Genomic DNA, 21,723 nt, shown 5'->3' with positions numbered 1-21,723 from the left:
TTAAAAATGTTTAATTCTTTAAATTTGGCAAGAACTTTAAAAAACACCAGTTCCAGTTATATATTTATTGAACACGGGCTTATTTTCACTCACTTCCAAAACCATATTAAGATGACAGTAAAGAACAAATGAGAATTAATCCATAAGGATCAGCAGTATGTGAACAAACAACAAATAAAAACCATTAACAAGATTTCAAAAGATAAAAAGCAGACGGGCAGGTGGTAAGTAATAACCAGGATCCAGTATGCAACGGGAAGAATACCAATAAGTGGCAAACATATTCTAGCCACAAAACCTTGTAAGACTCAGAATTAAGGGCAACAGATGTCTCTGAAAGCTAAAGTGCTGATGGGACTGAAACAAGAGAATTCTAGAAAATGAGAACCCTCCCCAAGCTCACAGACCAACTTCCTATATACAGCAGAAGCCTGGGCTTTTACTCCCAGAAACAACCAGAGAGGGAAACATTGATGTGAGAGAGACAAATCAATTGGTTGCCTCCTGCATGAACCTGACCGGGACCGGGGATTGAACCCTCAACTAAGGTATGTGCCCATGACCAGAATCAAACCCACGAGTCTTTGGCTCCACAGGCCGTTACTCTAACTATTGAGCAAACTGGCCAGGGGTGTTAATTATATTTTAAAGTCAATGTTTAATTTTATCAGGCATCAACTGGCTGGTGTGGCTCAGTGATTGAGCGTCAATCCATGCAACCAAGAGGTCGCCGGTTCAATTCCCAGTCAGGGCACATGCCCAGGTTGTGGGTCAAATCCCCGATGCAGGGCATGAAGGAGGCGGCCAACAGATGTTCTCTCTCATCAGTGTTTCCATGTTTCTCTCCCTCTCCCTTCCTCTCTCTCTAAAAATCAATAAAGAAAAAAATATTTAATTTTATCAGGCATCTAAATTACATATTTGAATATAATGTATATCCTACACCTATAAAGTTACAGACTATGAATATGAATATGATTATAAATAAAAATGAATAAAATAATGAAATATGTTAACAATTCTAAGAACTTTGACTCTATGCTATTTTTTTTTTCTTCAATTAGGGACTAGTCCCATTTTTAAAGGATTTGGCTCCTAACTCACTGGGACAACAGTTCTCAGCTTGTACCTTATGTAGACAGTTTGCAATCCTGTGACAAACATACTGCTGAGCCACAGAATTTTTAGCTACTGAAGTCATCCCACAATGAAAAGGTTGTGGCAGCAAAATTACCCATCTCAACGAAAAATTTACATAGGACTACACAACTCACTGCAGCAGCTTTAAATCCTTTGTCTCACAGAACAATGACTGCCTTATCACTGCTAGTATTCTAGCATTTCTAGAGGGTTCCTCTCAATACATTACTGTAAAGGGGTCCTGGGAGATGACCTAAGGTATTCAAACATACCAGTAAAGTAGAGCTGCTGGTACCAGACCTGTATTGGCAAACCTTTATGAATCTCAGTTGACAACAACATTAGTGTTCTTCTAATGCAGCCCACTGTTTGATGCTTCAACTTACAAGATGGTAAGCACTGTAAGACATGATCAGTTCCCTATCTTAGTGCTTAGCACATATGTGCAACAAGCAAATGAATCCTTCCCACATGCTTCTAGATTTTGCTTAAATCCCTCCAGTAACATGAAATTAAGACTGTATTTTTAGAGAATTCTGGCTACTAAAAAGATCTTTTTCTCACTAAGCCAAATTCTGAAGTCCCTGAAACAACTTCTTGCTGGTCTCGGTTCTCATCCCTTTTCTACAAGAGAGCTTTTCAAATGTGACAGGAAGTACTCTGTCCTCACCAGATCAAACCTCTTTCCTCCACTCAACTATTTCTTTCTCATATTCTGTCAAGTCCTCCTACAATCCAGAACCCTGGATATGTTACAATTTCCTCAGAACTTCCAAAGCTTGGCCTGAACCCTACAAGCACAGCGTCCCAAAAATAGCTTTACTAAAGCAAAGTCATTTCAGAACCCAACAGAGACCACTGGTTGCTTACTTGGGGAATGCGTTGTTTCAGCTGCCCTAGATATGTAACCTCAAAAGTGTCAAACTAGCCCTTGCCGGTTTGGCTAAGCGGTTAGAACATCGGCCTGAGGACCAGATAGTCACAGATTCGATTTCCGCTAAGGGTACGTACCTTGGTGGCAGTTTGTCCCCAGCCCCGGTTGGGGTCGTGTGGGTGGCAACCACTCAATGTGTCTCTCTCACATCGATGTTTCTCTCTCTCTGTTCCTCCCTCTCTCCCTCCCGCTCTATCTGAAGATAAATGCAAAAATGTCCTCAGGTGAGGATAAAAAAAAGGGGGGGGCCAAAGTATTGAGCCCAAGCCCTAGTAGGCTGATGAATGATCACCAACAAATATTCTAGTCATCTACACTGTGCTCCCAATGTGCTTCATTCATCCCACATGGGGAGACAGAAAGTTTTCTGGAACAACAGGTGGTGGCAGCCCTGGGATAGGAAGACCTCCACCCTTTATTAATTACAGGGGTTTTTATGAGTGAGCTGATCAAAGTCACAGACTTTCTTTATATGTGCTATTATTCTTTATATGGTACTCTACCCTACCTCAGGCACACTATTCTTCCAATTGGTAGAGTACTCCAACTGCCCATTACCAAAGATACTCTGGGCTAAATACTGAAAACCTTTCATATGGAAGAGGGTGAGCAATCTAACCCAATACTTATTGCTGTGGAGGAGTCTGCAGATAAGGTTCTTCGTCTGGATAGCTAACTGATTTACACTGGTTCATTCACAAACACTCCCAATACAGTAGTACTCCCTTTATCTTCAGTTTTGCTTTCCACAGTTTTGGTTAGCTCTAGTCAACTGTGGTACAAAAATATTAAATGGAAAATTCCAGTAATAAACATTGCATAAGTTTTAAATTTCATACCATTCTGAGTATTGTGATGAAATCTTGCTCCATCCCACCCAGGGCATAAATCATCCCTTTCTCCAGAGTCTTTTTCACATCACTGTACATGCTACCCACCCATTAGTTACTTAGTAGCTCTCTGGGTTATCAGATTGACTATAGCAGTACTGCAGTTCTTGCTGTATTCAAGTAATCCCTATTATTCTTAATAATGGCCCCAAAGTGCAAAAGATACACTTTGCTGGCAATTCAGATACACCTAAGAGAGGTCTAAAGTGCTTCCTTTTAGCTTCAGATAAGAGAGGTTGTAAAGTGCTTACATCTTCAGATAGGGTGGGAGGGGGGGAGAGAAGGAGAGAAAGAGAGAGAGAGAGAAAGAAAGAGAGAAACAGAAATATAGATGTGAGAGAAACACATCGATTGGTTGCCTCCTGTGTGGCCTCAACTGGGCCGGGGACCAAACCACAACCGAGTTATGTGCCCATGACTGGAACTGAACCCAAGACCCTTTGGTCTGTGGGCTGACACTCTAATCACTGAGCCAAACTGGCCAGGATAAAAGTGATTCCTTTAAATAAAAAGGTATACACCAGCCACCATTCAGGGACTAAGTGTCGTCCCATCCACCAAGAGGTTGCTGGCTTGATTCCCAGTCAGGGCAGATGCCCAGGTTGTGGGCCCAATCCCCAGGATGCGGCATGCAGGAGGCGGCCAATCAATCGATGTTTCTCTCTCTAATCGATGTTTCTCTCTCTCTCTTCTCCCCTCTCTCTAAAATCAATAAAGAAAAATGTATTTTAAAAAAGTGCCTGGCCAGTGTGGCTCAGTGGTTGCGCATCAACCCATGCCTCAGGAGTAGGCCAGTTCAATTCCCAGTCAGGGCACATGTCCAGGTTGTGGACCCGATCCCCAAGGGGGCATGCAGGAGGTGGCCAACTGATGTTCTCTCATCGATGTTTCTATCTCTCTCTCTCCCTTCCTCTTCCTAAAAATCAATAAAGAAATAAACATTTTTTAAATAAATAAATAAAAATTTACAAATCCTTAAGACTTAGAGTTTCAGGTAACTTCAGGAAAAATAAATCACAGTTTGAAATAATAAGTGATTAACTATTATAGTTTTCAGCATATCAGAGATAAGACATTAAAAGGGAAGTCCACTGGACTTCATCTTTTGCTCTGCAAAAGATCCTGTCAAGAGGATAAAAGATAAGCTACAGACTAGAAGAAAATATCTGAAACCACTATCTGACAAAGGACCTGTATCTAGAATATATAAAGAACCCTGAAAACTCAATAGTGAAAAACAAAAACAAATCAACTAGGAAATGAGCAAAAGACACAGACAACTCACTGAGAATAATATAAAGATACCAAATAAGCACATAAAAGATGTTCAGCATCATTAACTATTAGGGAAAAACCATAATGAAATGTCACTACACACCTATCAGAATGGCTAAAATAAAAAATAGTGACAACACTAAATGCTGAGGAGGATACAGAGAAACTGGATCACTCATACACTGCTAATAGGAATTTTAAATGGTAAAGCCACTGCAGAAAAGTTTGACCATTCCTTAAGAAAACTAAACATACAGCTACCATAATACCCAGCAATCGCACTACTGGGCATTTTTCTTAGAGAAATAAACACTTGTGTTCACACACAAAACCTGCACACAGATATTCATAGCAAGTCAATTTGTAATAGCTCAAAACTACAAACACCCAAATGTCTTTCAACAGGTTAAAGAACTCATGGTACACCCAAACCACGAAATACTATATAATAGAAAGAAATGAATTATTGACACATGTAACAAATGGATGAATCTCCAGGGTATTATGCTGAGTGAAAAAAGCCAATCTCTAAAGGTTATACATAATATGATTCCATTATATAACATTCTTTAAATGACAAAATTATAGAAATAGAAAACATTAGTTATTGCCATGGGGCAGGGATAGGGAAAGATGGAGGTGCAGGGAGGTAGCTATGGATAAGAAAGAGTAGCACAAAGGATCCTGGTGGTGAACTGTTCTGTATCTTGACTGTGGTAGGAGGTCACATATCCATTCACGTGCACTACATGCTGCACTAAAAACACACAGCACACACACAAATGAATGCATACAAAACTGGTGAAATCTGAATCAGGTCAGTAGATTGTACTGGTATTAATTTCCTAGTTATGTTATTATACTATAATTATGCAATATGTTACCAGTGGGACAAAATGGGTGAAGAGTATAAGGATTTCTTTGTTATTTCTCTTATAACTGCATATAAATCTAAAATTATTTCCAAAACAACAACATAAAAACAAAAAAAAAAAGAAAATCTAATTATCTATCAGTGACTTATTCTCTTAGTGGCTTAACTTAATAAGAAATCATGCCTTTAATCTGATAGCCCCTAGAGTATTTGGCATGATAGAGCAGTTATCTTGATATCTCATGTTCACCACTCTCACTCATTTTAGAAAGGAAACCCAAACACTTAACCTAGTTACAATAAATACAAGCACCCAACAGAATTCCAAACTGTACTCACTTTTGTACACTGTGAAGCAGGCAAGAGGTCAACAAACACCTTGAGGTCTGTAAAACAACAAGGCTTATCCCCAAACTTTTTAAAATACTGAAACATTAATTCTTCTGGGTCACCTAAAAGAGAAAAATAAAAATCACTAAATTACTCATGAACTGAAGCAATTTCTAATTTATGTAAATTAGAAAGCAATTTCTAATTTATGATTTGAGCCCTAGCCAGTTTGGCTCAGCAGTTAGAGCATTAGCCTGCAGTCTGGAGAGACCCGGGTTTGGTTACCCCTAAGGGCATGTACCTCGGTTGCAGTTTGTCCCTGGTCCTGGTTGGGTCGTGTGGGTGGCGACCACTTGATGTGTCCCTTTCACGTCAATGTTTCTCTCTCTCTCTCTCCCCTCCCACTCTATCTGAACAAAATATCAAAAAAATGTCCTCGGGGTGAGGATTTAAAAAAAAAAAGGTCTGATTTGAAAAATATTTCAATTAAATTAAATTTTTGCTTGAATGCTTGCATAAGAATAAATGAGAACAACGAGGGCTAGAAGCTGGCCTGCCAAGTTAAAAATAAAAAAACTTTGCTCAGCCAGGCGATTGAGCATCGTCCCATAAACTAAGAGGTCCTGGTTTGATTCCCTGTCAGGGCACATGCTCGGTTGTGGGCTCAATCCCCAGTAGGAGGCATGCAGGAGGCAGCTGATCAATGTTTCTATCTCTCTCTCTTCCCTTCCTCTCTCTGAAATCAATAAAAACCTATTTAAAAAAAAAAAACAACAAAGTAGAATCTTACAATTCAGTTGACCTATTATTACACTTTGGAAATGTGATGCTTTTCATTCAACTAAAATTTTCATTAAAATTTAAATAAAGAATTAAGTTTATATGCAAACATTAAACAAACATGTTTCTCTCCACAACAGTTCCTGAATTACTTCAGAAGTATCAAATAAATATTAATTAAATGAAAGGCCATGTTGCCCAGATGGTGTGCTCAGTGGTTGAGCATTGACACACACACTGAGAGGTGGCAGGTTCGATTCCCAGTCAGGGCACATGGCCAAATTGCAGGCTCAATCTCCAGTAGAGGGCATGCAGGAGGCAGTCAACCAATGTTTCTCTCTCATTGATGTTTCTATCTCTCCATCTCCCTTCCTTTCTTTATTAAAAAATAAAATAAAATAAAAACATTAAAAAAAAAAGAAAGGAAGAAAGGTAATGTTGGGTAATAGGCACACCAATAGAAGAGAAAATAAATGGAAAAACCCCAAGCCAATAATTCCAAGATCACTATTAAACACTTAAACCTGGAAATGCAGAAAGCTACAAGTTCATTTTATTTTTTCCTCAAATTAAAAACAAAAAAGAAGGAAAATAATAAAATGCTCTCAAATTTAACTGGGTTTAAAGTCTCAACGCAGAGACTTTTTTTTTCCCTCACCCGAGGACATTTTTCCATTTTTTTGTTCAGATAGAGTAGGAGGGAGAGAGAGAGACAGAGAAACATCGACATGAAAGGGACACATCGAGTGGTTGCCACCCGCACAACCCAACCAGGGCAGAGGACAAACCGCAACCGATGTACGTGGCCTTAGCAGAAACCGAACCCAGGTCTCTCTGGACCACAGGCTGATGTACTCCAACCACTGAGCCAAACTGGCCAGGGCTCAAAGCAGAGACTTTAACCATAGATTTCTATAAAATTTTAGGTCCCAGTTCCTATTCCCATGTCTCTAGGAACAGAGGTCCATAGCTTAAACCAGATTTTCACAGGATTGAGACTGAGAATCACTCACTGGTAATGGCAAAAAAAAAAAAAAAAAAAAAAAAAAATTATGGTGGCTAGAAAACCTCATAAATTTGTAAGATGCAGGCTGATGGCAAGAAAGAAAAATAGAAGATGAATATAGCAAGTGTCAAAGCAGATTCAAATACTTTTATATCCAGCTTTGGAAAGAAAGCAATTCATTGAAATCTATTTTAACAATATTTTGCTAAAGGTCACACACAAATTTTCATTTGTAATTCTTGAACTAATATAGACAGATTATTGAGGTAGATCCAAAGAAAAAAGTTAACATGGAATTCAAAATTGGTTGTGAATAATCTACAAAGGTAATGACAGAGAGAAGTCCACAGTTAATTTTAGAACGAGCTGCAAAGAACATAACTTAAATGACTAAAATGATCAGAGATATTCTAGGACAGGTTTCAGGTATTAGAAGTGCTCATGATCATAGGACAACTGGTCCCTAAAAAAATAACTTACAGTTTATCAACTTCTAATGAGAACAAAAGTTCCATAATAATGGAGAAAAAGGTTTCTTTGGAGCTTTATCTTAAACAATAAAATTGAAAAATTAATAAAGTCTATTATCTAAAAAACAAAATTTAGTGCATAATTACTATAAGCTAATACTTAGTATTGGCAAAGAATTACTGCTTTGGGGGGAAGGTGTGCCATTTTTCCAACAAAATTATAAACAAACACAATATAACATCCTTTTTTTTTTTCTTTTTTTTATCCTCACCCGAGGACATTTTTTCCATTTTTTGTTCAGGTAGAGTGGGAGGGAGAGAGAGGAACAGAGAGAGAGAGAGAAACATCGACATGAAAGGAACACATTGAGTGGCTGCCACTCGCACAACCGACCAGGGCCGGGGACAAACTGCAACCGAGGTACGTGCCCTTAGCGGGAACCGAACCCGGGTCTCTCTGGACCGCAGGACGACGCTCTAACCGCTGAGCCAAACCGGCCAGGGCTATAACATCCTTTACTTCTTGTGCAATAAGCTCAACATGAACCATTTTACAAAAAATCTAAATGCTTCATTAAATTTCCTGAAGGCCTCTCTTAATACTTCACTGTCCAAATCGTTCTTTTTCCCCATCTTGTCATTATCCTTATAAACTTTATCTTCAACTGTTAATTGCCCTAACTCAGCTGGACGCTCTTTCATCAATGTGAGTGCTGGGAGCAGATTTTCAAGAAACCTTACATACATTTCAAAAAATCCCAAAACTTTTAGAAACCTGGCTATTTTACTTTGAAATTGATTTTGACATTATTGTTGGGTCAGCAAAAAAAGTCTCACGAAGACTCTGATGGACAAGGGAGAAATTGAGGGCTAATTTTATAAGTGATGCATTAGTAAATATTTTCAGGTTATGAAGACATTTGCTGCCCACAAAGGACTGCCATTGTAGGCCTCAGACAATGAATAGCACACCTGGGTATCTATCTTCTCCAGGGTTCACAAATATCACTACAGTTTCTTACCCAGTTTATACTCATCATTAAAACCTTGACGTCGTAAACGTCTAATCAGCTCCAGTTTAGCTAGATGTGGTCCTCGAAGATGGCGAGAACTTTTAGATTCTTCTGTTATCCGATCTTCTATAAACTTCACAGCTTCTTCTGCAGAATAATGTACTTCTCCTTCTAAAGAGCTAAGTATAAACACACGATAAAAGTATTTTGTGCCTCTATTGTCCATTCTAAAACTTACAAGCCAAACTGATTTGAAGATACAAATAAAAAAATAAGAAAAAGCATTTTCATAATTATAAAACAATACAAATGGGAATAAAAGAGAGCTTTAAGCACATTCTGGCAGGTAATATGGCATATGATTACTCCCAATTTTGGCATTTGATTACTTTAGAGTGATTAACCACTCTCTACCTTTCTTTTTTTTTTTTAATCCTCACATGAGAATATTTTTCCATTTATCATCAGATAGAGAGGGAAGGGGAGAGAGAGAGAAACATCAACGTGAGAGAGACACATCGACTGGTTGCCTCCTGCACAACCTGACCAGGACCAGGGAAGAACTGCAACCGAGGTACGTGCCTTGACCGGAATCGAACAAGTAACTCTTTGGTCCATGGGCCAACATTCTAACCATTGAGCCAAACCGGCCAGGGCCCTCTACCTCATTCTTAAAAAAAAAAAAGAATAGTAATTTTTACATACTTTTTACTTTATAATTTTAAAAAATGGAGAAAAAATCTTACTTTAAAAGGGATAAATTATTGACACAGGAAAAGAATTTAATTAGGTTTAGTGTCATTGTAAAATAAAAGGAAAAAATAACAAACAACAACAAAAAAGTGCCATTGTAACTCAGGAAAGAAGACAACTTACTGTTCACCTTCAGCAGGAGGAGTCCAGGCCTCTTCAATCAGCCGAAAGACAGAATCGAAGTAAGTCAGATAGAACTGCCAGTCATCTGAGCTAAAATATCAGATTGAATGGTGCACACAGGATTAAACCCAATTGTGACAAATCTGCCTTAGGAACCATAATAGTAAACTTATTTTCTAAGTACTATTTTGGTTTTTATTAGGAAGCCCCCCCACCCCCCCCCGCCCCGAGTGTTCCTGTACAGCCCCAAAAGGGCAGCACTCCAGAGGTATTTTCAAAGTAAAAAACTTAAGATCTTGACTACTCTTTCCTTCAATAAAATGACATGGTCTAGAAAACTAATATTCTTAACAGAAAACTCCCTACATTAGCACTTCATAAATTGTGGGGGAGAGGGATCTCTCTTTTAGACCAATATTGAGTATTAAATTTGACAGTTTTCAGTGTTCAGTCTAAAGATATAGAAACTCTTTTCTAAAAGATAATGGTTCATCAAAAACTTTTAAAAATATTCAGGACACACTACTAAAAGATTTCACTTTATGCCAAGAAATCTCAAAACACATAGATAAAACACCTCAATAATGACACCTGAAAGCCCGACTCTAGTTTCATACTCCAAAAAGAAGCATCTACTCACTTTTTCAGTAAGAGGCGCCGGGAAAGGGCATTGCACTCTGGCCACTTGCTCAGCTTTTTGTACATAGCCATGCATTTATTTTCCCGACTTTGAATCTCACTGGTCAACTTCTCTACAATTAAAAGTTATAATAGTTGGTAAATTGGTTTCATTTCTGCTCAGAAACTAAAATAAAGTCCAAACACAAGAAAAATATCACATTTTCACTCTCTTAGAAAATAGAGCCATTATTAGATACAAACTACTACCTTACTAAAAATCATTTTACTGAAAAGAAAAAAGTACCTTTTTTTTTGTTAATCCTCACTTGAGGATATTTTCCCAATGATTTTTAGACAGAGTAGAGGGGAGGGGGAGGGAGAGGGGATAGAGAGAGAGAGAGAGAGAGAAACATCGACGTGAAAGGGTCACATCAAGTGGCTGCCACCCACACGACCAACCAGGGCCAGGGACAAACCGCAACCAACGTACGTGCCCTTAGTGGGAACCAAAACCGGGTCTCTCTGGATCACAGGCTGACGCTCTGCTGAGTAAGATTACTCTATGGGCCTGGTATAGTATGCTGTCATTTGTTTAAAAAACGGGGTGGAGAGAAAATACATCTTTAGAATACACAGAACAAGTAACTGGAGAAGAACCTAGAAGGCAGAGAGCTGGAGAGCTGGGGTAGAACCTTTCATACTCAAAACCTTTATGAATTCCTGAATTATTTTCAATTAAAAAATATTTTAGAAAACAGAACTCATAGACACAGACAACAGTATGGTGCTTACAACAGGGAAAGGAGGTAGAGGAGGTAGAAGAGGATAAAGGGGAGATAAATGAAGATAGAAGGATATTTAACTTGGGGTGGTGAACACACAATACAATATACAATGTTCTATAGAAGTGTATACCTGAAACCTATATAATTTTATTAACCAATGTCATCCCAATAATTTAATTTAAAATATACTTAAAAAAAAAAAAAAAAATAAGCCCTGGCTGGTTTTGTTCAGTGGTTAGAGTGTCGGACCTCAGACCAATGAGTCTCAGGTTTGATTCCAGTCAAGGGCACATACGTCAGTTGAGGTTCATCCCTGGCCCTGGTCAGTCGTGTGGGAGGCAACCACTTGATATGTCTCTCTCACATCGATGTTTTTCTCTCTCTTTCTCTCCCTCACTCTCCCTCTATCTGATGATAAATGAAAAAATATCCTTGGGTGAGGATTAAAAATAAAAAAATAAATGTAAGACACACAAACATATGGAAAACAAAATGATCACAAGTGCCTTTTTTTATGTCTTTGTATCTTTGTTTCTGTTTGAAGAAGAAATTTCCCACACTAAACATTTTTCATGTTTATCTTTTTTTCTTTATTGATTTTAGAGAGAGAGGAAAGGAGAGGGAGGGAGAGAAACACCGATGAGAGAGAACATCATTTGGTTGCCTCCTACATACCCCACAGTAGGGATCGGGCCCACAACCTGGGCATGTGCCCTGAAAGGGACTCGAACCAGCGACCTCTTGGTACATGGGCAGACGCTCAAGCACTGAGCCACACCAGCTGGGCAACATTTTTCATGTTTAAACAGGAAAAAATACTTTAAGAAAACTTTCACCCTGGCCGATTTGGCTCAGCGACCACCCCTCAGACCAAAGAGTCGCAGGTTTGATTCTGGTCAAGGGCATGTCCCTCGGTTGCAGTTCGGTCCCCTGCACTGGTTGGGGTTGTGCAGGAGGCAACCAGTCGATGTGTCTCTCTCTCATGGATGTCTCTCTCTCTCCTCCCCCACTCTGTTTGATGATAAATGGGGAAAAAACACATCCTTGGATGAGGATTAAAAAAATTTTTTTTCAAAATTACCTCCTAATTTTCCTCTGATGACATCCAAGGCTTCCTGGTACTTTCCCAAACGCTCCAGGATCATATAATAAAGTTCAACCTTATAGAAAAACAAACAGGTGCAATCACTGAAACTTTTCATTAATAAAAAGATAATCACAGGGATGTAAAGTACAGTATAGGGAATATAGTCAATAACATTGTAATAACTACGTATTGTGCCAGATGGGTACTAGATTTATCGGGGAGACTTTATAAATTCTATAAATGTCTATCCACTATGCTGTATACCTGCAACCAATAGAAAATAATACTGAATTTCAACGATAATTTTAAAAAAGGAAAAAGTCATTTATTTTTAAGAAGTTCTTTAATAAAAAAGAACACTGTTTTCAAATGAGATGAAATTAACAGTAAGAATCAGACAACAGAATCTTCCCTATCTATATACATCTCAAAATAGATAATTTGTTGAAACAGTTCCATGTTCATTTTACCTAAGCTGGGAGCTTCCAAAGCTTCACATTTACACAAAGGGCAAGAGTGAGGACCCAGCCCTCTACATGGAATAAGGCAACCGTTCACAGTATTGTAGCAATATCAAAATCATGTCAATACAAAAAAAGGGCTTAAATTACTCACTTCAGCCTCAGCTTCTATTTTGTCCTCTTTCACCATTTTTTCTACCATTCTCTCAGCAAGGGGTAGAAACATAGTTTTTGAGAGGTTTTCATCCTGTGCTGATATAGACTAGAAGAGAAAAAAACAAATGTTTCATTCTAATTTCTCCCTGCTTGCAGTATTTATATTACCATGCAGACCATTACCACAACTCCAGCATATAATTATCATTCTATGTCAAATATCCAGCCTAATTTGAACCTGCCAAGAAGATACATTAGAGTGATTTGCTTTACAAGAGATTTCTTTATTAAAAATTTGTTCTCCTACGTATTCTTGAAATACTGAGTTTCCAAAGTATGACCTAACTTTTAAATAGATTGTTTACACATTTTTCTAGAAATATGTTAACAGGGAGTATGCCTATACTGTTTATTATATACAAAGGGTATCATCAAGTATTTGAAGAGAAAAGCTTCCCAGATGTCTTTTAGAGATGTTTATATATTAGAAGGAAAATGCCGATTGTTTATACAGCTACTACTAGCTACATAATTACCTTAGATTGGTAATTAAAATGGATGAATGGTATTAATAATTTTAACACTGCCAGATTCTGCTCAGGGCTCATTTACCCACTGTAAACAACCTTTCAGGGTAGCTATTATGCTTATTTATAGATAAAATAATGTTAAGAGATTTCCCACTGTTCTCCAAGACATAACATGAAGCTAGTATTTGAACACAGACCTGTCTAAACCCAGAGCCCCCCTGTTCTTAACTGCTACATTTTAACTGCTACCTCCCCATCCTCTCCTACACTGTATCTCATTTTGGTCCTTATATTATCTCTGGGAGATGAGCATCTCCATTCTGTAAAAGAGCAAACCGAGGCTCAGAAAGCAAAAGTAATAAAACAAGGTCACCCAGTTCAATAACCTGTGCATTAAACAACAATACTGTCTTAAAGACAAACCTCAAATCAAAATACCAACATTTCAGGGCTCAGACTTGATCAAATAACCTAGTAATGGATCTAAGATTCAGGGGAAATACAGTATGTACTACACACAAATAAACCAATATACCAACTCATAAAGAATACCAAAAGTCCCCAACTCAAAACTCAACTGGCAATATGTAAAGTCCCCGATGGACACATGCTACAACACATTACCTGAGACGTTCACAAGACACATTAAGGACAATAACCATATACAAAAATACAAACAAATCTCAATCCCATTCTGAATGCCATACTCACTTGCATAATTAAGCTCATCACAGACCAAAAGTAGTAAGGGTTTTTGGGAACAATCTTATATAGAGCCATGCCAGCCTGAAAGACATAGAGCCATAAATACTTAATTTAGAAAAGATTATACAGAGGGCAATTAATGATATATGGCAAGATGTTTCCTAGGAGAATAGCAATGCGCTTCTATATCCCAGTAAGTGCCTAGTGACTTGATGGACATTCTCTATTGGCTAACAATACATGTAATCACAAACATGAATTTTTATATCAGAAATATTTCACCTTTGAAATAGATTTTCTCAAATTAAAACCCAGTATTTCTAGAAAATACTACAATCCAATATAGTCCCAATAGAATACCAAAACAAACACAAAATGTGTGTATGCCCTGGCCAGTTTGGCTCAGCGGTTGAGCATCGGCATGCGGACCAGAGAGTCCGGGGTTCAGTTCCCGCTAGGGGCACATACCACAAAAAATAAAAAATACAAAACACAAAATGTGGGTTATGAATTCAGTAAAAAAACTTTATTAAAGACATCACACTAACCAGTTATAGTAAAATAAAGAAATCCAGCCCTGGCCGGTTTGGCTCAGCGGTTAGAGCGTCGGCCTGCAGTCCGGAGAGACCCGGGTTCGGTTCCCGCTAAGGGCACGTACCTTGGTTGCAGTTTGTCCCCGGCCCTGGTTGGGTCGTGTGGGTGGCAACCACTCGATGTGTCGCTTTCACGTCGATGTTTCTCTCTCTCTCTCTCCCTCTCACTCTATCTGAACAAAATATTGAAAAACGTCCTCGGGTGAGGATAAAAAAAAATAAAATAAAAAAAGAAATCCAGACAGTATATTTAAACTTCAAAATTAGAAAAGATTACTAACATAATAATTGAAAAATTTCTTAGATTAGGAAAATAATCAGGTTCTTTCAAGACACCATTAATTAGAATCAAATCCTTTCATTGTGAAATGTATAGTATACAAATACTTAAAAGCAGGGACATGGCAAGAAAGAGCAAAATAGATCTATTCATACATAACAGAGGATCTATCCATAATTAGCCAACTAATAATCAATGCTATGAACTCCATCAGCTATCACAGCTACTCTTTAAAACCTTTTGCCTATCTTCAATCCACTTTAAAATTTTCATGGAGCCTCTATTAAGTGGAACTGCCTATTCCTGCCAAAGATTGTGTCCTGGTCCCAAAGGCACTTAAAAGCTAGGGAAAGATAAGCCCTAGCCGAGTAGCTCAGTTGATTACAGCATTATCCCAATACACCAAGGTTGTAGGTTCAATCCCTGATCAGGGCATATACAAGAAACAACCAATGGCCCTGGCCGGTTGGGCTCAGCGGTTAGAGCGTCGGCCTACGGTCCTGGGAGACCCGGGTTCGGTTCCCGCTAAGGGCGCGTACCTTGGTTGCAGTTTGTCCCCGGCCCTGGTTGGTCGTGTGGGTGGCAGCCACTCGACGTGTCCCTTTCACGTCGATGTTTCTCTCTCTCTCTCTCCCTCCCACACTCTATCTGAACAAAAAAAAATGGAAAAAATGTCCTCGGGTGAGGATTAAAAAAAAAAAAGAAGAAACAACCAATGAATGCATAAATAAGTAGAACAACAAAAGTCAATATTTCTCTCTCTCTCCCCCTCTCTTTCTAAAAAAAAAAAAAAAAAGTTAATGAATCATAAATAAGTGACAATGTTTCTCTCAAGTCAATCTAGGAAGATAAGACAAATACACAAATTACTAAAATATACTTGGCAATAAAAATAAACATCCTATACAAAAACACCATCCTGGGGTGTTTCTAAGAAAAGCAAGGTTAAGTTTGCTTATTCCTCTCTTCTTCCTTTAAGAGAAAATAGAGCAGGGAGTTTAACCAATAAAGCCTCCAAAGTAGCAGTCTTTCAGATGGACCCTGAAGGTCAAACAGTATGTCTACAGGCAAAGATGGGGGGTAAGGAGACATGTATAAATGCAAATATTTGAGGTGAATGGGTAAGTGAACCAGTTCTAGGTAGAAGCAAAATGAGGTAAAATAAAAACATTAATTAAAGAAAGAAAAAACACGTTGACAAGAACAGTAGGACATCTGGCTAAAACAAAGGATTAAGGGTAGTGAGTAGTAAGGAAGAGGGCTAAAAGGCAGACTGAGGTGACTTTGTTGTAAGGCATTCAAAATGAAGTCTTAAGGAGTAAGGGACTAATGTGTATAAATCTACCCTCTTCTAGGAAGAGTATTTTAGCAGTGAAGAAAGAAAACAGGAAAAAAGAAGAGGTGAGGCGATGAGGAACTAAACCAGGAAGAGGAAGATTAAATAGAAGAGAGACCTCAAAGACACTGTGGAGTCAGAATCAAGATGATCTGGAGACAAAACAGACACACAGGGTAGGAGAGTCTATGCTGGTTTGAAGTCCCTACTTCCAACACCAAACTCAGGGGGAATGGAATGCAAAGTGTTAATTTTACTTGATAACTTGGAGAAAGAAAACACTTTTTATAATGACATGCAGAAATAAAAATATAAAACTAATATAAATTTTTAATATAAAAGGCAAAGTTTTCATGCCCACATCCTACTATCTTGCAGATACTAATATTTTGCTGATACATAAAACTTTTGAAGATAGACAAGTTTGAAAAACATGGCTATAAACTGGTGACTCAGAGAACAGAAATGTCATCTACAGAAAAAGGAAAGTCTAATCACAATATGACTGACTAGAAATTCTTCATTCAAGGCAGTTTTAAAAAGTACCTGCCAGAGATGTCATTCAGGACAGTCCTTAAGTTTTCTGATTCTCTGGCTTCCTCCCTTCTACCTCCAACAGTTTATTATAAATCATTCATTTATTTAACAAATATTTATTATGCAGATGCTATTCTAGAAGCTGAGGATTCAGCAATGAACAAAACAGAAGCCCTCAACCTCATGAAACAGCACATTTAATTTGTAAAATACGTATTTCCTTGGACTGACATACCACTTTCAAAATAAACATGCATATAAGCTAAGAAACTGTAACTACCATAAACAGCAACACAGGTAGAATAAAAATTAGGCATTCCACTCTAAAACATCTATCACTATAGTAGTCTATTCCATTCTTCCAATACATGAGACTGGAATAATACAAAACCAAGATACAGGTAAAACATATTTAAAAACTGTAATTATTAACCTAGCCGGGTAGCTCAGATGGTTAGAGCACCATTCCGATGCTCCAAGGTTGCCATTTGATCCCCAGTCAGGGCACATACAAGAATTAACCAATGAATGCGTGCATAAATGCATAAGTAAGTGAAACAAATCAATGTTTCTCTCTCCTTCTCTCCCCCTCATTACCTTCCACTTTATCTAAAAATCAATGAAAAAATATCCTTGAGTGAGGATTTTTTTTTTTTTTTTTTTTTTTTTTTTTTATCCTCACCCGAGGATATTTTTCCATTTTTTGTACAGATAGAGGGGGAGGGAGAGAGAGAGAGAGAGTGAGAAACATCGACGTGAAGGGACACATCGAGTGGCTGCCACCCGCACGACCAACCAGGGCCGGGGACAAACTGCAACCGAAGTACATGCCCTTAGCGGGAACCGAACCCGGGTCTCTCCGGACCGCAGGCCGACGCTCTAACCGCTGAGCCAAACTGGCCAGGGCCTTGAGTGAGGATTAACAAAATAAATAAATAAACAAACAATTTGCCTAGACTCTGAAAATTTTTAAAAATTTAAAAAAGGAATTGTAACAGTTAAGCCACATCAAAGCAGTATCTCGAAAAATCAAGATGCAAAACTGCCTGGCCAGGTGGCTCAATTGGTTGAGCATTATTGGTTGAGGTTACAGGTTCAATTTCAAGTCTAGGCACATGCCTAGATTATGGGTTCAGTCCCCAGTCAGGGCACATACTGGAAGATACCAATCAATGTTTCACTAGCGCATTTATGTTTCTCTCTCCCTTCCTCTCACTCTCAAATCAATAAAAAATACCCTCGGGTGAGGATTTTTTAAAAAGAGATGCAAAACTGTATATATCTCTGGCAAGAAGTAAAGTTAAACTACACAAAAATAAAATGTGTTCAAGTGGCGCATTTTTCTCATTTATGTCAAAATCTACCTTAATATTGCTCTTGCATGAACTTGCCCTTTTTGTTATTTTATATGTGTGTAATATACATATTTCAAAAATACATTTTGTGAAATCATGAAATTAACAAACACTCTAAAAAAAAGAAAAAGAAATGATGAAAAGTAATCATAGCCCAGTATCCTGTTAACACTTTGGTACATATGCTTATATGTATGTATTTTATTAAGGGGTGGATATGAGGGCAGTGGGAGGAGAGGCCATTTTATTATCCACTCTTCTCAATGAACACATATTAGAACACCTTTCTATGTCAACAAATGAAGACACACAGTACCGTTTGTGGGGGGCGGTATTGCATTTTATTCTATCATATAGAGGAACCATAATTTTTTAAACTATATCAGTATTGATGAACATTTACTACATTTCTATATTCCTAGAAGTAAAAATAAGGATTTACATATATGCATGTTAGTGCAGCCAATTATTTAAAATACACCCTTTCTGCATTAAAAGAAAAATTATAATTTCTGAATACTTTTCCTGAGACTATATTCCATCAGTAAATAAAATGATAAAATTCCTTCAAAGAATTGTATTTGGGTCAAAAAAAATTCTTCCAATTTAATTTTTTTTTTTTACCCTCACCCAAGGACATTTCTTCGTTTTTTGTTCAGATAGAGTGGGAGGGAGAGAGGGAGAGAAAAAGAGAGAGAAACATTGATGTGAAAGGGCCACATCTAGTGGCTGCCACCCACACGACCAACCAGGGCCGGGGACAAACTGCAACCGAGGTACATGCCCTTAGCGTGAACTGAACCCGGGTCTCTCTGGACCGCAGGCCGATGCTCTAACCGCTGAGCCAAACCGGCCAGGGCAAATTCTTCCAATTAAAAAATTTGCATTAAGTGCCCTGGTTGGTGTGGCTAATTTGACTGCAGCACTGTCCTGTACACCAAAAGGATGCAGGTTCAATTCCCAGTCAGGACACATACCTAAGTTGCAGGTTCGATCTCCAGTTAGGGCCCGTGCAAGAGGCAACTGATCGATCGATGTTTACTCTTTCTCTTTTTACATCGATGTTTCTCTTTCTCTCTCTCTCTCCCTCTTCCTCTCTGTCCCTCCCTCTACCTTCCTCTCTCTCTAAAATCAATAAAAGCATGTTTTTAGGTGAGGATTTTAAAAAATTAATAACTTGCACAAGCAAATACAAAATGAATTTTGAGAATTTATATTAATATATCTCCCACGCTCCCTTATTTGTTATAATGTGATATTTAAAGAAGAAAAACCCAAATAAGAAAGCTCTGCCTTCAGACTATACCTACAAAGCATTTTTTAATTTAATTTATTTATTTGTTTGTTTTTTAGATAGAGTGGGAGAGAGATGTGAGAGACACATTGATTGGTTGGCTCCCAAATGACCCCAACCAGGGCTACGGATCGAACCTGCAACCAAGGTACATGCCCTTGACCAGGAATCAAACATGAGATTCTTTGGTCCTCGGACTAATGCTCTAACCACAGAGCCTAACTGGCCAGGGCACAAAGCATTTTTTAAAATGTGTTTTTATTGAATTTTTAAAGAGATAGAAACACCGATGTGAGAGAGATACATCAATCGGCTCCCTCCTGCACATCCCAAATTGGGGATGGAGCCGGCAACCCAGGAATCGAACCAGGGCCTCACAGTCCATAGGACAGTGCTCAATCCATTAAGGCAACACGGGCAGGGCCACAAAGCATTAAAAATATATGTATATATGTATATAGTATATAAGTCCATAACTCTTTATGGACTTACCAGTGCAAGCCTAATTTCTCTGAGAAGTCAGCTTTACCCAACCACTAGTCCAAATGTGCCAAATGAGGCTCCTTCCCACACATATAAGGAACACCTAAAATGTGGTAACTGGCAAAAAAAGTATCCCAAGCAATGGGAATTTCTCCCCCCCCCCCCCATCGGATTTTAAAATCTCATCAAACTCTATATAGTTAAATAATTACAAATTACATGTAAACTTTAAAGTTAATCTTTCTATGGTTTGTTCATTTTTTGCACGGGGATTTCTACCCATTTTCTAAAATTATAACAACAACCTGATAGAGGGGAATTTGAAGTCAACTTACCAGAACCAGACAAAACATGCCATCAGGCCCTGGCTAGTTTGGCTCAGCAGTTAGAGCATTGGCCCTCAGACAAAAGAGTCTCAGGTTCGATTACCATTCTATCCCTGGACCTGGCAGGTCAGGTAGGAGGCAACCAATCAATGTTTCTCTCTCTCTCTCTCTCTCTCTCTCTCTCTCCCTCCCCACTCTATCTAAAAAAATTAATGTAAAAATATCCTCAGGTGAAGATTTTTTTTAAAATGCCATCAGGTGCCCTGGCTGGTTTTGCTCAGTGCTTAGAGCATCGGCCCTCAGACCAAAAAGTCATGGGTTTGATTCTGGCCAAGGGCACATACCGTTCTATCACATCGATGTTTCTCTCTGTCTCTATCTCCCTCCCTCCCTCCCTCCCACGCTGTATGATAATAAATGAAAAAATATCGTCAGGTGAGAAATAAAAATAAAATAAAATAAAATGCCATCAGGCTACAAAAGAGGAACAATCAAATTTCCCCAAATGAAACATTTTTTAAAACTTGAGTACCAGTTTATCTTTCAAACACACAAAGAAAATAGCTGGCTGATCTCCACATATGTGCAAACACACACATGCACATGTGCACACACCACTGCAATTAAATCATATTAAAGAGACTTTAATAGCAAATCCCACAGCCCAGGAGGGTGGAGATCAAGTTACCTGTTGCATTTTCTTGTATTCTCCCACTCTTGCATAGGCCATGAAGAGGTGAGAGTGATACTCTTCGCTATTGGGAACTTTCTTCACAGCTGCCTCATAAAGTTTTGTAACTAACTCCGCTAAGGTAAAAAGAAACAGGATGTCTTTCATTACTGAAGCATAACTTAAATCTTAACACCATTTAATTTTTTATATTAAGTTCAAAATTAAGCAAAACTAAAAATTACTTAGAAAAGCAAATGTAATCAAGATTTAAAGAAAAGTAAGAAAATAAAAAATATTCAGGACAGCCTGGCCAGTGTGGCTCAGTAGTTGAGCGTCGACCCATGCACCAAGAGGTCCCTGGTTCGGTTCCCAGTTAGGGCATATGCCCAGGTTGCAGGCCAAACCCCCAGTGGGGGGCATTCAGGAGGCAGTCAATCAATGTTCTCACTCATCGATGTTTCTGTCTCTCTCTCCCTCTCCCTTCCTCCCTCTCTAAAAATAAATTTTAAAAATTTTTTAAAAAATATATATTCAGGACAGCGAGTACCTCTTGGGAAGTAAACGAGGAAATGAGATTGATATGGAACACAAAGAAAGCATTCTTAGTACTGATAATGCTCTAAATTCTTAAGTTGGGCATTATTAATAAATGTTCATTATTCCACATCAAATTGTCTAGTTACATAAAATATACTCTTCTATAATATGTATTAATAAAAATATGTATTATTTCATAATAAATGTATTTAAATCAACAATAAAAACAACTTTACAGATGAAATGGCAGGCTATCTAGAATATGATTAGAAATAATTTAGCAGGGGGAGGGATATAAATAAAATACATCATGTGTCAATAATTGCTGAAGACCAGTAATGAGTACAATGACATTTATTATGCTATTCTCTGTTTT

At 38.2% G+C, this 21,723-nt stretch overlaps 1 protein-coding gene across 3 annotated transcripts in view; it reads right to left on the bottom strand.

Annotated features, from left to right (window-relative positions):
• NAA25 (N-alpha-acetyltransferase 25, NatB auxiliary subunit) overlaps nt 1-21,723 on the bottom strand; it is a 92,128-nt gene that overhangs the window by 32,088 nt on the left and 38,317 nt on the right. For all 3 annotated transcript variants that reach the window (XM_036277063.1, XM_036277062.1, XM_036277064.1), the window contains 8 exons: nt 20,826-20,944; nt 13,940-14,014; nt 12,697-12,804; nt 12,076-12,154; nt 10,229-10,340; nt 9,589-9,678; nt 8,722-8,891; nt 5,453-5,565 (listed from right to left, as the gene is read on the bottom strand). In XM_036277063.1, the coding sequence (XP_036132956.1) occupies nt 5,453-5,565; nt 8,722-8,891; nt 9,589-9,678; nt 10,229-10,340; nt 12,076-12,154; nt 12,697-12,804; nt 13,940-14,014; nt 20,826-20,944 (866 nt within the window). The remainder of the gene's footprint in view (nt 1-5,452; nt 5,566-8,721; nt 8,892-9,588; nt 9,679-10,228; nt 10,341-12,075; nt 12,155-12,696; nt 12,805-13,939; nt 14,015-20,825; nt 20,945-21,723) is intronic.

Source organism: Molossus molossus, unplaced genomic scaffold (genome assembly GCF_014108415.1).
Source record: "Molossus molossus isolate mMolMol1 unplaced genomic scaffold, mMolMol1.p scaffold_m16_p_22, whole genome shotgun sequence".
NCBI lineage: Eukaryota > Metazoa > Chordata > Mammalia > Chiroptera > Molossidae > Molossus > Molossus molossus.
The sequence above is the reverse complement of the archived record's forward strand: the minus strand, read 5'-3'. Positions and strand labels throughout refer to the sequence as shown.